The sequence below is a fragment of the Raphanus sativus genome, chromosome 9, assembly GCF_000801105.2.
Source record: "Raphanus sativus cultivar WK10039 chromosome 9, ASM80110v3, whole genome shotgun sequence".
Lineage (NCBI taxonomy): Eukaryota > Viridiplantae > Streptophyta > Magnoliopsida > Brassicales > Brassicaceae > Raphanus > Raphanus sativus.
The window spans coordinates 32,507,813-32,523,168 of NC_079519.1; the positions used below are offsets into that span (position 1 = coordinate 32,507,813).

Sequence of the window (15,356 nt, forward strand, 5' to 3'; positions counted from 1 at the left end):
AATTTAAAGAAAAAAACTCAAAATAACATCAAACTAAGTTTTTATCTTAAAAACAGCATCATAAAGAAGAAAACGACCAAAACAAATTTTATTGAAGGGTAAATATGTATTTATAACCTTTGGATTGATTAATCTAAGATTTAGGGTTTAGAGTTAAGGGGTGTGATTTTAGGAATGTTTTAAAATTATTAAAAATAAAAAAAAAAAATATTAAAATTTTCAAAACAAAAAATGCTATTTTGGTCATTTTAATTTTTGAGAGCTATTTTGTGACAAAAACTTAAAAAGTGTTATTTGAAAGATTTGTCCAAATTTAAATCACTTATTCTATTTTTGTTTAATTTTACTGAATTGAACACCTTATATATATAGATTTAGATCTATCATCTTTTTAGACGAATGCAAAAGGAAAGTCAATATCAAAAATATGCTATAATAATTTCTTACATGGAAGCAAGGAAGTGGTAATTTCTAAGCCTTTCTGTACTTTGGGTCATAATCTTCTCTTCTATATTTGCTTAGCAGTTTTATACGAAATTCGTTATCAACTTGGCCTATTAGCTCAGTTGCTTTGGTCATAAGATCGGGTATACAAATTGGTTCAGTCAGGAACTCAGGATCGAGTTCAATGATTGGAAACCAAAAGATTGTGTTCCGTTTCCAATTTAAAAACCAGGATTGAGTTACAGAGAATTTAATCGTCTTTCCCCCCAAATAAACCAACAGAACCTTATAAGGTTGTTCTGATTCCAACACTCATATAACAAACAATCAAATTTCTGTTTTGTACAATCTCAAGATTCAAGAATGGTCGTTCCATTTCCATCTTCGTCCCGCCTCCTCAAGAACCTTAGCTCTCGCTTGGCTTGCCTTAGCTTCATCCTCTACCCAAGTTCTGCATTTTCAGTAACAAGTTAAAAAGTTTTTATCCAAAGATCAATACTTTATAACAGAGTCTACTGACTTATTTAGTTAATAAAGTTTTTATCCAAAGATCAATACTTTATAACAGAGTCTACTGACTTATTTAGTTAATAATACCTGAGAATTCTAAGAGCTTCCACTTCAGCTTCAAGGATAGATCTTTTATCAAGCACCGACTCAAGTTTGGACTGTAACTCACTCAGCATCTCTTGTAACTTGCTATGCTCAGCCATATAAACAGATTCATCAGTTGTTAACTTCTGAGACATCTCATCGATATCTTCTCTCAAGCTGTTAACCAACTGTTTCTGACAATCTATGGATGCTTTCTCTTTCAAACGCTCCCCAAACCACTTCACCTGAGCAGCTTTTTCTTCTTCTAACTCATTAACTCTGGAGAGATACATCTCATCCATCTCAGCTCCTCTGGATCTCTCTACTTGAAGCTTCTCATCCCAAAGTTCCCTAATCTCTCCCTTTTCGAGCAACTCTGATCTTATCTCTTCCATCTCAGCTTTCTGTGAGAAAGACTCTGCTTCTAACCTTGACAGCTCTTCCGCAATAGCTTTCGCCATTTTACCGCTTGTTAATGCTACAGCCGCTTGTGCTTTTGTGACAGGTCTACTAGGCTGAAACCGCTTGATCCTACCTGGAATATATGTTTATTTTTAGTCTACTACAATCATGTCCTTACAAGACTGATAAAAGAATGTCAGAGAGATAGAAATACCGAAAACGTTTCTGATTGTACTCTTGTCTCCTGTCAAGAAGTCCAAGTAGAAGCCGAGGGACATTTCAGGATTGAGATCCTTTGTATCGATATAATCTACCTTTGTCCTTGATATCTGGACTGTAAACAAGTCAGGTTTTAAAGTATCTGACAAAGCAATCACACTCTATATCCAAAATGTTTAAACTTTTTATCACACCTCTTGCATGATCTCTGGATGGAAATCACACTCCAACTCAGCTTTCCAGTTTACCAAATCAAGTCTGGAAACAAAACTGCAGCCACACCATACATGTTCAAACAATTTAAATATCAGTTAAGGATGAAACAAATACAATAGAAGAGGGAAGAAAGCTTAGTGGCATTTTGTACTTTTCCGGATGAAAACTAAGGTCATCTCCGGAGAGCTTGCTGGAAGTGATGCCTGCCTCTGCCAATGCTGGAAAGAAAATAAAAAAACACATAGAATCATTAACAGAAAGGGGAATTCGATAGACACAAACTAAGAACTGTGAATAGACTACTACAGATGTCCATCTTGATTAGTACCTTGTATGTACTCGAAGTCAGGGTCTGTAGTATCCACATCATCAAACGCAGGAACTGAAGAACCGGCTAACGCTACGGCTGGCACAATCCTGTGCTTTGGATTTCTAAAATGCCAAAAAAACAAACATAAAGAGTTTTACACACCCTGAAATTTTTTTTTACTCCAAGAAGTGTATCATCATTACCTCTCTAGTGAAGAATTCAAACGAACTAGCCATCTAGCATACTCTCGTCTGGTACACAACTCGTCTGCCACCACATCATCTTCAATTATCTGAAAATGTTCATGATCAGAGCTGGGACATTAAAGTCAACTTCACTGTATTAATCTCTCATCTCATCAAAAGAGAGTAAAAAAAAAAAAAAAAACCTTGAGTTTCTTCAAAACTGCTATTGCTTCTTGTTGAGCAGCATCTACTGAAACCGGAGTGGTGATACGGTGAGCTTTCACGGTTGGTGCTAAAGCTAAAGCCGAAGATAAAGACTTGTTAGAGCAATTGTAAAGAAAGTAGACTAGAAAAAGACAAGAAACGTACAAGTGTCAACAGTATCTGAAACATCATAGTCAACAACGCCTTCAGTGTCTGACTCAGAATCACAAGTCTTATCATCATCAACACTCTCTTCATTCTCATTCGAATCCGCACTTGAAACATGCAATGGATTATTATTGCTCAAGCGTAACCTAAACCCTGTCCAAAGGAAACAAACACTGAAATCTCAGATCAAATCATAACTCTATGAATACAAAATGAGTAGAGAGAGAGAGAGAAACCTTTTCTGGAGATTGAGAGGTAAGCAAGAGTAGCTAACAGGAGAGCTAGTGATGATCCAACACCAGTGATTACAACGTTCCGCCACTCTAAAACCCCAAACAGATAGAAATCAACTTCAATTTCAATTATGAAAAAAAAACAAATTAGGAGAAAGATACTAACTTTTTTTGGCTTTAGAGTGAGGAAGAGGAGGGTCGTCTTCGATAAGAGACCAGCCACCGTATTTGTCTTTGGAAGCTTGAGAGACCCATGAGCCACCGGAGAGAGAGGCAACGACGCGGAATCTCGGAGGTTTGAGAGAGGGGACGAGTGATGGGAGGTTGAAACGGTGTCGTACGAGTAAAGGAGCGAACTTTGGGAAGATGAAGGACGAATCTGGTGGGTTTTTAATCGGAAGAGAGCACATTTCTCGTTCACACTCACTAACCTCAGATTAGGGTTTTTTGTTTTCTGGGTGGGTGGATGGTTCAGTCTGGAAGAAGCAGCTGGAGAAGATGCTGTGTTAGTGGACTACTACAGCAACTAAACTTCTAAATCAGTAGGAGGCTTTTGGTTTGCATTTATTCTCCGGTTAGATTAAACCGTCTCGGTTTTCTAACTCCTAATGTTCAATATATTGGGCTTTAACAAATATAGCCCATTATTCTGTGGCCCATTTATAATTCTCCCGGTCTTCAGTTATTGAACATATGAGAGTAGTCTTATCTTCTTCTTCCTCAGTCTCTCCCCCAAAAACCCAATCCCCCCGCCGCAAGGTTTCGCCGCCGATACATTTCTCCGGCGTTACACCGGAGCTGACTTAGTAATCCAACTCAAACTCGAATTCAAACACTCTAAAACACGATGCTATCGACATTACAGCCGCCGCGCTCTCTCACTCTCCTCCCTTTCCGACGACTCCACGGCTCCAAAACAATCGCATCCCTAGCCTCAGCCTCTTCCTCTCCCACCCTCGACGCCGCAGCTTCCGTCTCCCCTCCTCCGCAATCCCAGATCCTCGCCACCCGCCGCTCTCTCCTCTCCGGCGAGACCACGGCCTCCGAGATCGCGAAATCCCACCTCTCCCGCATCCGCCTCACCGAGCCCCACCTCAAATGCTTCCTCCACGTGTCCGAGACCGTTCTCAAGGAAGCTCAAGAGATAGACCGGAGAATCTCAAAAGGTGAGGAGGTTGGTCCCCTCGCCGGAGTTATGATCGGCGTCAAGGACAACATCTGCACGGAAGGTATGCCTTCCACCGCCGCCTCTCGCATCCTGGAGCATTATCGGCCGCCTTTCGACGCCACGGCGGTGAAGAGGATCAAGGAGATGGGAGGGATCGTTGTTGGGAAGACGAATATGGATGAGTTCGGGATGGGAAGCACCACCGAAGCTTCTGCCTTTCAGGTTAGGTTTGTGAGGGAGAAGAAGAAAGGTTTAGTCTTTCTTGGTGTTATTGAGTAAAGGTTAAGTCTTTGTTGATGGGTTTAGGGTTTTAATCTTATGATGGGTTTGGTTTTGGTTATTAAAGGTGACTGCGAATCCGTGGGACTTGACACGTGTACCGGGAGGTTCGTCAGGGGGATCAGCAGCAGCCGTTGCGGCGAGGCAATGTATGGTGTCGCTTGGGAGTGATACTGGTGGGAGTGTGAGGCAGCCTGCTTCTTTCTGTGGTGTTGTTGGTCTTAAGCCGACTTATGGGCGTGTCTCTAGGTTTGGGCTTATGGCCTATGCGTCTTCGTTGGATGTGATTGGTTGCTTTGGGTCCACGGTTGCTGATGCTGGGATGCTTCTTCATGCTGTTTCTGGGTATGATAGGTTTGACTCCACCAGTAGCAAACAAGTAAGAGACTCTTGGGTTTTTGGTTTATTGTAATGAGAGAATGTTTTCTTTTGACTCAAAAAGTATCTTTGCTTTGTTCAGGATGTGCCTGAGTTTGAATCACAGTTTCTTTCTATGGATTCTTTTGAATCTAAACCGTTGAAGGGAGTGAAAGTTGGTCTCATTCGCGAGACGCTTGAAGAAGGTGTTGATTCTGGAGTGAGATCTGCTACTCAGGAAGCTGCTTCTCATTTAGAAGCATTGGGTTGTGTTGTGACAGAGGTTTTTTTTCTCTCTGACTTTCTGTTGTTTTTTTTTTTTTGTGTACAAATACAACGAGACTTATGTTCCCAACTTCACAGGTCTCTCTTCCTTCATTCTCTCTGGGACTGCCAGCTTACTATGTGATTGCCTCATCTGAATCATCTTCCAATTTATCACGTTATGATGGCGTCAGGTAAACACAGTGATATTGCCTCATCACAATCATCTTCTAATCTATACATGATAAAGACTGATTCTTGTGTTGGAAATGAAGATATGGGAATCAAGTTATGGCTGACGAGCTCAATAAGCTGTATGAATGTTCTCGTGGTCAAGGATTTGGCGGGGAGGTGCGGTTCCATTAACGAAATTTTCAATTTTACTTCATCATTTTGCTATAATCAGATGCAAGTTTGTGTGTTCTTGTAGGTGAAAATGAGGATTTTAATGGGAACATATGCACTCTCTGCAGGTTACTACGATGCATACTACAAGCGAGCTCAACAGGTGAGTAACCTCGCTTCTTCAGATGTAGAAATTTAACCGGGTTTGGATCAAATAAACTAATATGATTTTCTTTGGTGTTAATTAACATAGGTGAGAACACTAATTCGAAAAGACTTCAAAGCGGCGTTAGATCAGAATGATATCCTGATCTCACCAGCAGCTCCATCTGCTGCATACAAGATTGGTGAAAAGAAAGATGATCCATTGGCAATGTATGCCGGAGATATTATGACGGTATAAAATTGTGTCTTGTCTCTCTTTAAACGGTTTTTCATTACACAGAGCATAAACTTGTGTCGTATGAGTTCTGTTGCAGGTTAATGTAAATCTTGCGGGACTTCCTGCGATTGTATTACCATGTGGATTAGTTGAAGGGGGTCCCTCGGGTCTACCGGTTGGTCTTCAAATGGTTGGTGCAGCCTTTGATGAGGTATGTTGCATAAACTCTTTTGCTTACTCTTGATTAGCTTTAAGAACAAGTTTTTATTTACTTGGATTTTTACTTGAAATGATGTTTGATTGAGTTTTTGTGTCATTGGCTTTAGGAGAAATTGCTGAAAGTTGGTCACATATTTGAGCAGACTCTCAAAGGTTCAGGCTTTGTTCCTCCAGCGTTACCAAATGTAGCCTAAACATGAAAGCGTGGAGGCTCTTTTTACTTTCATGCTTTATTTAGGTAAAGCGAATTAAATTGTAATTTAATTTCTATTGTATTTTTTAAAATACAAATGTAGAGCTCAGTATATTATCTTTTTACGTTTTATGTTATTGCAATTGCATTCATAGGGGTGTCAAAATGGGTCATGACCCATGGGTTGACCCAACCCAAATTGACCCATTAACCCAAATGAACTGTTTATTTTTGATCCAATGGGTTAATGGGTTAACAGATTAATGGGTTAGCAGATGTATGGGTTAGCAGGTTTATGGGTTAACAGATTAAATGGATCTATTGGGTTGGGTCAATTCTTAACCATTTGGTTTAATTAAAAAAAAGATATATCTCTATCTTCTCCATCGACATCATCTCTCTCTCTTCTCATCGACATCCGCCGTCCGAGCTCGATCTCTCTCTTCTCCATCTCTCGCGATCCATCTTCTCCGGCTCGATCTCTCATCTCCTCCGATTTGGGTTTCGACCTCTCTCTTCTCCGACGCCGATCTCTCTCTTCTCTCAACTCGTCTTCATCGATCCATCGATCTCTCTCTCAACTCGTCTTCATCGATTCTCTCGACGACCCATCTCATCTCTCTCTCATCTCTCTCAGACCCTCTCGACGACCCACTCTCATCTCTCTCAGAGTCTCTTCACTGCGTTGAAGGTCTTTCCTTTTTCCTCTCCTCTCATCCTCTAATGTAATCACTGTTGTGGTCATGTATTGTTGATAGTTTGTGTTCTCGTGCAATCACTGTTGTGGTCATGTATTGTTGATAGTTTAGCATTACTTTGTTTGTGTTCTCGTGTATTCTCGTGCGAAGGCGTTTGTGTTCTTGTGCAATCACTGTTGTGGTCAATGGTCATGTATTGTTGCTTTGTTTCACGCTTCGTTGGTGATTTTTTTATTTTTTTATACAATTGTGGCTTTGTGTATCAAACTCTGAAGTAATTATATGGTTGGTGATTTTTTTTATTTTTTTCTACAGGAAGAGATAGAGATTGTTGCTCTCACTCTCTCAACCCTTTGAAGCTCTGAAGCTTATCTCTTCTGATTTGGGTCTCAGCCTCTCTCCTCTCAGAGTCTCTCCATCGATCTCTCTCGACGACTCACTCTCAGACCCTGTGGTAATTGTTCTTATTACGCCTTGTGATTTTGTTCTCGTGTGAAGGCGTTTGTGTTCTCGTGTATTGTTGATAGTTTAGCTGTATCTTACTCCTTGTACAGGTGCACTCTCATAGCTCTCTCCAGAGGTTCTTCTCAGTCTCATCCTCCATCTAAAGGTACCATTTTGGTTGACTTTACTTACTAATCACATGAACTTCTTCCTGATTTCTTCTGGTTAATGTTAACTTTTAGTGGGTTTTGATTTTTCATCATACAGCTTTGTTGATACATGTCGATTTTGTTTCTGCTTTTTAGTGATTCAGTTCGATTTTTCATCTCAACCCTTTGAAGTTCGGTTCAGTTTAATTCTTGTCACGTTTACTTGTAATGCAAGTAGCTCTGAAGCCCTGAAGCTCTGATTCTCTTCTCGTCTCTCACTCTCTCCACCCTTTGAGGTATGAATGTTGATGACTTGATGGGTTTTGTTGATCATATGCTGTGGAGACTTTGCATTTGCCTATTTACAGGTACCTGAAAGATCAATTTTCTTCATTGAAGATGCGAAGAAGGTTCAGGCTGGTTAATGATCACGTTTGTCTTTGTTTTTTTGTTTTTTTTTTTGGCATGGCAGGTTCATGTAGACGAACTAGTTTCCGAGTCCTCCCATGTGTTTTTTCTTATTACCAAACGTTTCTGTTTTTCTTTGTGGATTTTAACATCATAAAACTATTTTTTTAAAAAATTTTACATTTCTACAAGACTATGTTACCAGATTTTATATTTGTAAGTCACTTCTTAGCACTTGTTTAATTAAGTCTCTTCTTACTTGTTGAATTATGCAAACGTGATTTTTTAACATAGTCTCTGTTTACTTGTTTATTGAATTATTAGGTTGATGGGTCAACCATTAACCCATATGAACCATTTAATTTAATGGGTCATGGGTCAACCCAACCCATTTAATAAATGGGTTGGGTTGACCCATAACCCATTAACAATCAACCCATTTGGGTTATGGGTTGGGTTGACCCATTTGACCCATTTTGACACCCCTATGCATTCATGCACTTGATTATTTTGAGTCTCGTGAATGATACGGCCAATATAGAGATGTATATTATAGATCTCTAGTGTAGAGAATAGGGTTTCTTTTTATTTTGATATTTTTTTTTTTGACTAAATTTTTATTTTGATATTCCTTGTAAGAGAAGGCATCTGTAATTCAACACACAGGAAAATCTAAATTTATTTGTTCAGTCAATCATGGTCACAGGAAAATCTAAATTTATTTTTTCAATCGACGATGGTGGAAATAAATTTCTATTTAAAAAGAAACAATTTAAGTCTTCGTTTTAGTTTTTTTTTTTTTTTTTGACAACACGTTTTAGTTTCTTTACTTCACTAATTACTTACTACTACTATATTTATTTATTTTCTATCTTTTTATGTTTTGTTTTAAGAACACCGACGTGTCCAATACTCCAATGTTCAATGACCACGGTCCAGTACACTGCATTTGGACCACACAGAGAGAAACGTCATCAAAAGTTTATTTTTCCAACTTCAGACAAATACACAAAGAGAAGGATCCTGCGAGGGTCGGTGGGATAATTGTTTATGCCATGTTTCCAGTTGTTTATGCCAATTTTGTCAGTAAACTATATTTTTTGTTTTGTCAAACGATTTAGATTATTTAACTGTTTTGAAAATCATGGCTCATCGTGCAACACCGCAACTGGCTTGGTCTACTGAGTAGTACGTTTTATCTATTGGATTTAGAGCTATCATAGACTGTAATATCATACTAATCACCATCTCTTTTCTGTGTTAATATGACTTCAAATACGTATGTACTCTTTAAATGGCCACCATATTCGAAATTTTAGAATGAGACAGAATGTTAATAGTTTGACCAAAAAAAAAAAGACAGAATGTTAATAGAATACTAGATTTTGACCCGCGCACCCGCGCGGGTGTTCGTTTTAGTTTGAAATTTTATGATATTTTTATAGGTTATGTAGTAGCTGATATTATATATATATATATATATTAAATGGTGATATAAAGTGTTTAAATGATGAATTGTATTATTTATTTATATCTAAATTGTTGGAAAGATGTTTGTTAATCTTATAGCTTTTATTTGTTTTTATTAATTTTATATTCAATGAAACAAATATTCGATTTTTTTACTCTCCACTTTCATGGATTATCTTATTAACATATTTAGAAATTTAAATGAATAAGTTCATATTAAACTATTAACCATATTTAGTTATAGATGAAATATACTTGGGCAAATTTTATGTATATTAGAAAATTTGAATTTATAGTTTATTAAAAATGATTTCTAGTAAAATAAGTAGGGGTGGGCAAAAAAAATGAATCGAACCGAACCAACTGAACTGAACTAAAACTTATCCGAATCAAACCAAAATTTATTATCCAATAGTTAGGTTTAAGATTTTCCCAAACCGAACAAACCGAACCGAAACCGATCCGAACCAAACCGAATTAAACTGAACTTGTAACCAATGTGTTTTTTTTATAACGTATCAGCAATATTATATATACTAAAATCCTAACGCTAGAGTCTTTTTTAACTCTGTTAATGATTTTTTTTTAATTCTATTTACTTTAGTTAACTTTTGTTTCATGTTTTTATAATTTTTTTGTAGTTTGTTAAGGTCTTTTGTTTCAGTTTTATATTAGATTTAACTTACATAGTTTTTAGACATTATTAACGATGTTTTTTTTAATTTTCTATTTACTAAGTTAACTTTGATTTGATTGTGCTCTTAAAAAGTTTTTTTTGTTTCGGTTTTATATTGGATTTAGTCAACATAATTTAGTTTTTCATAATTGTTGTCAACATGATGATTTTATGACCATGCATTTTTGTTTTAAAACTGAACCGAATTAAAACCGAACCAAATTCAAACCGAACCAGAACCGACTTTAACCAAACTAATTATGGTTTATTTTGGTTGGACAAATTGTTGAACCGAATTAACCAAACCGAACTAAACTCGACCCGAATCGATAAAATAACCGAAGTGCGCATCCCTAAAAAAATTAATATCAATATTTCTTTCAACTTTTATAGTTTACCAAATTTTTGTTAGGCCATGTTCTCTTACGATCATTCTATATGTACGTCCGATCTATTGTTATCACTGTTATAGCAATAAAAAAAAGACTATGTTTTGTATATATGCTATTAATTCAAAGGCTAAATGATATAAGTAAAATACATATAGAAGGTGATAATTTTTTATTTACTTGAATAGAATATACGGTGTGCAAGTAATAGAATTTAGTTTTTTGATTCACTATCTGGGCAATGAAGGAGATAACAGCTCAAAACGTGATGGACTTAATAATGACAGGTGCACATAATGTGGCCATTAAATTTGTTTGACAAAAAAACTAAATGGGTTTTGTTACTAATGTTTCGTGAGATAGTAGATAGTTAAATAAGGAAAAAACTTTTTGTTAAAGTCAGTGGCAATCTATTGTAAATAATGAGAAAAAATAAGGGTGATTTCTCATTTGTACTTCGCTTTTAATAGGATAGATATCTTCGTATTTCTATTGGTATAAGGTTTGAGGATTTATACAAAGGTGATTTATGTGCTTATATGAGCTTCTTGCGGACTACCAACCTTGATACATTTTCATCATATGATTATTCTTTCATATCTCATCAAAAGTCAATCTTGATAAAGTCACCAACTATATATTTTTAAGTCACACCAGCTATATCATCATAAACTAATTAGAAGAAAAGAGGGAAGATTAGCGCCCGTTGTTAAATTACAAAAGTTGCATAACACAAAAAAGAACAACTGAACATTAAAAAAATAATCAATTTAATCAAAAACAAAACATAATAGAAGAATTAAGCAGCAGTTAATCCAAGAAAATCAGCGGCGGACTTGGCCATGATATGCGCAAACTCATTAAAACTAATAACGCCGTCACCGTTAGAATCAGCCTCCCTCATCATCTCCGTCAACTCACGGTACGTCAACGGGTGTCCCATTTTGGCCATCGACCCCGCGAGCTCCGCCGCCGTGATCTGACCGTTACCGTCGCGGTCGAACGAGCGGAAAACCTCCATGAGCTGCTCCTGGTTGATGAGCACCTCCTCGTTGATGTCGGGGAGAATCGCGACGACGAGCTCGTCGAACTCGACGGAGCCGTTACCGTTGCGGTCGATCTGGCTGAGGAGGAGGGAGATCTGATCGCCGCGGGGTTTGATGCCGAGGGAACGGAGGAGGGCGGCGAGCTCGAGGTGCGTGAGGCTCCCGTCTTTGTCCATGTCGAAGCGAGTGAAGATGTCTCTGAGCTGTTTGACCTGGTCGGTGGGTTTCGCGGAGGCCATTGGAGGAAGAGAATTGTTATTATTTCTGGGAATTGGATTTGAATGGTGAATAGTTCTTAAAGAGGAAGAAGCGCGTTGATGGAGACGAAGTTGTAATAATAATAAAATGTTATTTGTTATTGTTGAATTGTATTCCCGCGTAGTAAATTAAAAATTTAATTATATTATCTTTAAATTTTACTGAGTGGTATTGATTTTGTTTTTTGTTTTTTTCAATTATTGGAAAGATTTATTAAGGTGGAGACAAAAGTTTGACGGTGATATCATTTAAATCGGAAATTGAGTAGGAAGCACATCAGACAACTATACTCTTGTATTATAATAAGTGTTGTTAAACCCGGACCGGACCGGCGGTCGAACCGGGTTCAACCGCGAACCGGACACTTATCCGGGTTGGTTTAATGTCAAAACCCAACTAAAGTTGAACCGGTTAAAAATCCATGTTGAACCGCTAAAAACCAGGGAACCGAGTGACCCAACGAACCGACGAAATCCTGGTTCGTATAAAAATCAAAATTTTGTTAATAAAATAATTATTTTTTTCTCCCTTTTTAACATATATACTATTTTGTTTGTCATAAATTGCAACCAAAATAGATTTTTGTAACTAATGTGTATATAATTTTTATAGGCGATGAAGATTTAGAAGGACAAAGATTTGGAGAATAAACTTTAAATGTTTTTTTTCCTATTGATTTTAGATTTGAACTATTAATTTTTTCTATTATTTTTATCACATTTCAATTTGTTATTTTGAAAGTTTTCTAAACATTATGACTATTTTTTGAAAAAAAAATATAATATTTATAAAATAATAAATTCAGTTTAATCTAATCGACCCCGGTCGAACCAGGTCGAACCACAATGACCCGTAGCCCAAAATATTTCCGGTTCGCTCGCCGGTCCGGTTTTAAAAACACTGATTATAATACTATGTTTTTTATTTTATTTTATCATTCACTATATAAACTAAATATATCATAACTTATTTTTTATGAAAATCTAATATAATATTTTTGAATTCTTTACTCTCTTCAATTTATTATGATATCAAAACATAAACAAAACTAAAATTTTCACAATTATTCTTAAAATTTTGTTGTTTTAGAAAATTGCAGATCAACGATTATATTCTATATTCTTTGTTTCTCGATTTGAAGTATGGAAAATTTATTCAACAATTCGAACATTCATTCATCAATTTCAGATGGCAATTAATTTACAAAGAAATCCAGATTTATTGACGATAGTCTACCTAAATTTACAGTCAATTCATTTTACCATATATACAACAAATAATCATTTCATTGTAAGATGGATAAAACAAACAATTAAACCAAAAATCATATCATCTATTTCAACTCGCAAAGAACTATGGAACATTCATCAACTTGCACAACATGACTTTGAATTATTTTTACTACTATACTATGAAAATTGTCCAATCTCACACTTGTTACCATACATGGACTTGAGAAATGATATTGAAAGATCTAAATGGTTGACTCTAATCTAATGGTCAATATTAAAAGGGTAATTGTCTAAAATATACATTAGTATATAAAACTTATCATTATCTATCTATACTATTCCTTATTATTTTGGGAAAATATATTTTATCATTCACTGTATAAACTAAGCATGATGTAAAATATTTTTAATTATTCATAAATACTTTTGTGTTCTTTATTCTCGTCAATTTGTCAAAATGTCTATGATATTTACTAGTTGCCCTTTATTTAGTCGCACTAGTCCTGCGTTAGATCGATATTATATAATATCTTTCGTTGTTAACAGAGAATTTCAGTCCGAACCACATAGTCCAAATGTACTTGTTGGCATATCCAAATGTCCATTCGACTTAAGTGTAACTAGATTTTGACCCGCGCTTTCAAAACGCGGGTTTATGTTTGGTGAAAATTTTATATAATCCGTTTTGTATATGCATTTATATAACCCGTCTCATATATATATGTTTTATATCTGGGTTTATGTTCGGCTAAAACTATACTGTACATGTATTTTTAGGTTTTTAATTTTGAATTAGGTATTTTAAATATAAATCAATATAACAGTTTTATAGTTTTGATCGGTGTTTTGAAACCCGATTCGGACCTGCGGTTGAACGAATTACCGGTTTGTAACCCGGTATTTTTAATATTGTGATTTTTTCTAAATGATAAGACAAATTCGGTGATCATAAGTTGGAAATTTGTTTAAAATATATTTATATTTTTCAAAATCGTTCTAAATGATAATGATTGTTGTCAAAATTAATATTTTTAGAATTAGAAAACCGGTGGTTAATAACAATATCAAACATGGAAATAATCGATGCAGTATCAAACAAAGAAATAATCGCAGGCCGAAATTAAATTAGGAAATCAGTGATTAATGACAAACCAAAAAATAATAAAGAAGAAACTGGTGCAGAATGTCCAGAATACCCTTAATGAATACAAAGGAAATGTTCTTCGGTAGAGATAAAAAGATTAAAAATCTAAAACATGCTTGTACTTTAATAGTATAGATACATGTTCATGCTCCAAACAAATCAACCAATATTTAAAAATTCAAAACAAATACAATGGCATAATAATGGTCATTGGTCAACAATAACTATCGATCTCTTAGAAGTCATCGACAATAAAACAACAACAGTAAATTATGCTGATGACTAATGACGTTGTAGTGGTCCAGAACCCTAAGGGCGGACCATGTCCAGAAATATACAGACCGACCGTTTCTGAACTAATTTTTATGGTCCATACAAATAAAGCAAGTTCATACCGGAATCGAGTCATATAGGCAAAATTTTCAATATAGGTCCATGCTTAGCCTAAACCAATCTGCACAGACCTAGTGATACCTATGTAATCGAAGGACCGAAAGAGCAGAAACAGAGAAAGTCAATTATTTCTTCATTTTTAGTTCAACTCCATAAAACTCTCCTTTAATCTCCAAAATCTCTATAACTTAAACTCTGTCACTCTTGTAATATCCGTTAAAAAGTCATTATTATTTTAGTTAACTATAATTATAAAAGCATAATCCACTCCGACATGATTGATAGGGCTCATGCAATGATGCAAAGCAATCAATCTTTTTTTTTTGTCACGAAAGTACTTCATTTAATAATGGGAAAATTGCCAATAGAGAACAAAAAAACAAGGGTGTTGTCTCTTTGGTATAAATTCTTTTTTGTCCAATTTTTCTCCTTTTTACCCTTTGTATTTCTGAAAATTAATAAAATAAATACTTTTGTGAATCGAAAAAATATTAAAAATATAAACAATTAATAAAACATCTATATACACAAGCTGGTATTTTTTTTTTCTTCAAAAAGTTGATAAATAAAAATTTGAAAATACGTTCTACTAAAGGTAGAATGTGCATTCTACGGAAAATGGTATAATAGAAAGCGATTTCTAAAATAAACACGTTCATCTACTATTTTTAGAATGTACATTCTACTATTTACTAATTTTCTAAAAAAGTGGAATGCGCATTCTACTAATCCTAAAGCTATCTACTTTTCGTCCGGAAGCATCTTCTACTTTTATTAAGTATTCTAAATTTCGCGGAATGTGTTTTCTAAAATATACTTTTCCGTCTACTAAAAGTAGAAAGCGTGTTCTGGATTTTTGTCAATCTT

The 15,356-nt window shown here is 35.7% G+C and overlaps 3 protein-coding genes across 3 annotated transcripts; 1 reads left to right on the top strand and 2 right to left on the bottom strand.

Annotated features, from left to right (window-relative positions):
• Positions 1-624: 624 nt before the first annotated feature.
• On the bottom strand, positions 625-3,489 carry LOC108828061 (uncharacterized). Its single transcript, XM_018601617.2, has 11 exons — positions 3,142-3,489; positions 2,979-3,065; positions 2,740-2,895; positions 2,574-2,668; positions 2,389-2,477; positions 2,204-2,307; positions 2,027-2,093; positions 1,854-1,929; positions 1,655-1,769; positions 1,042-1,573; positions 625-895 (listed from the first exon to the last, which is right to left on the bottom strand). The coding sequence occupies exons 1-11, from the start codon at positions 3,383-3,385 to the stop codon at positions 802-804; spliced, it is 1,659 nt and encodes a 552-aa protein (XP_018457119.1). The 5' UTR covers positions 3,386-3,489; the 3' UTR covers positions 625-801.
• A 188-nt stretch (positions 3,490-3,677) lies between these two features.
• Positions 3,678-6,334, top strand: LOC108828063 (glutamyl-tRNA(Gln) amidotransferase subunit A, chloroplastic/mitochondrial). The gene is made up of 9 exons (XM_018601618.2): positions 3,678-4,365; positions 4,490-4,801; positions 4,883-5,062; positions 5,143-5,237; positions 5,319-5,394; positions 5,474-5,551; positions 5,642-5,785; positions 5,868-5,981; positions 6,097-6,334. The coding sequence occupies exons 1-9, from the start codon at positions 3,823-3,825 to the stop codon at positions 6,181-6,183; spliced, it is 1,629 nt and encodes a 542-aa protein (XP_018457120.1). The 5' UTR covers positions 3,678-3,822; the 3' UTR covers positions 6,184-6,334.
• Positions 6,335-11,078: 4,744 nt separating this feature from the next.
• LOC108831533 (probable calcium-binding protein CML16) lies at positions 11,079-11,786 on the bottom strand. Its single transcript, XM_018605065.2, has one exon. It carries the CDS (start codon positions 11,699-11,701, stop codon positions 11,216-11,218), a length of 486 nt encoding a protein of 161 aa, XP_018460567.1. The 5' UTR covers positions 11,702-11,786; the 3' UTR covers positions 11,079-11,215.
• Positions 11,787-15,356: the final 3,570 nt, after the last annotated feature.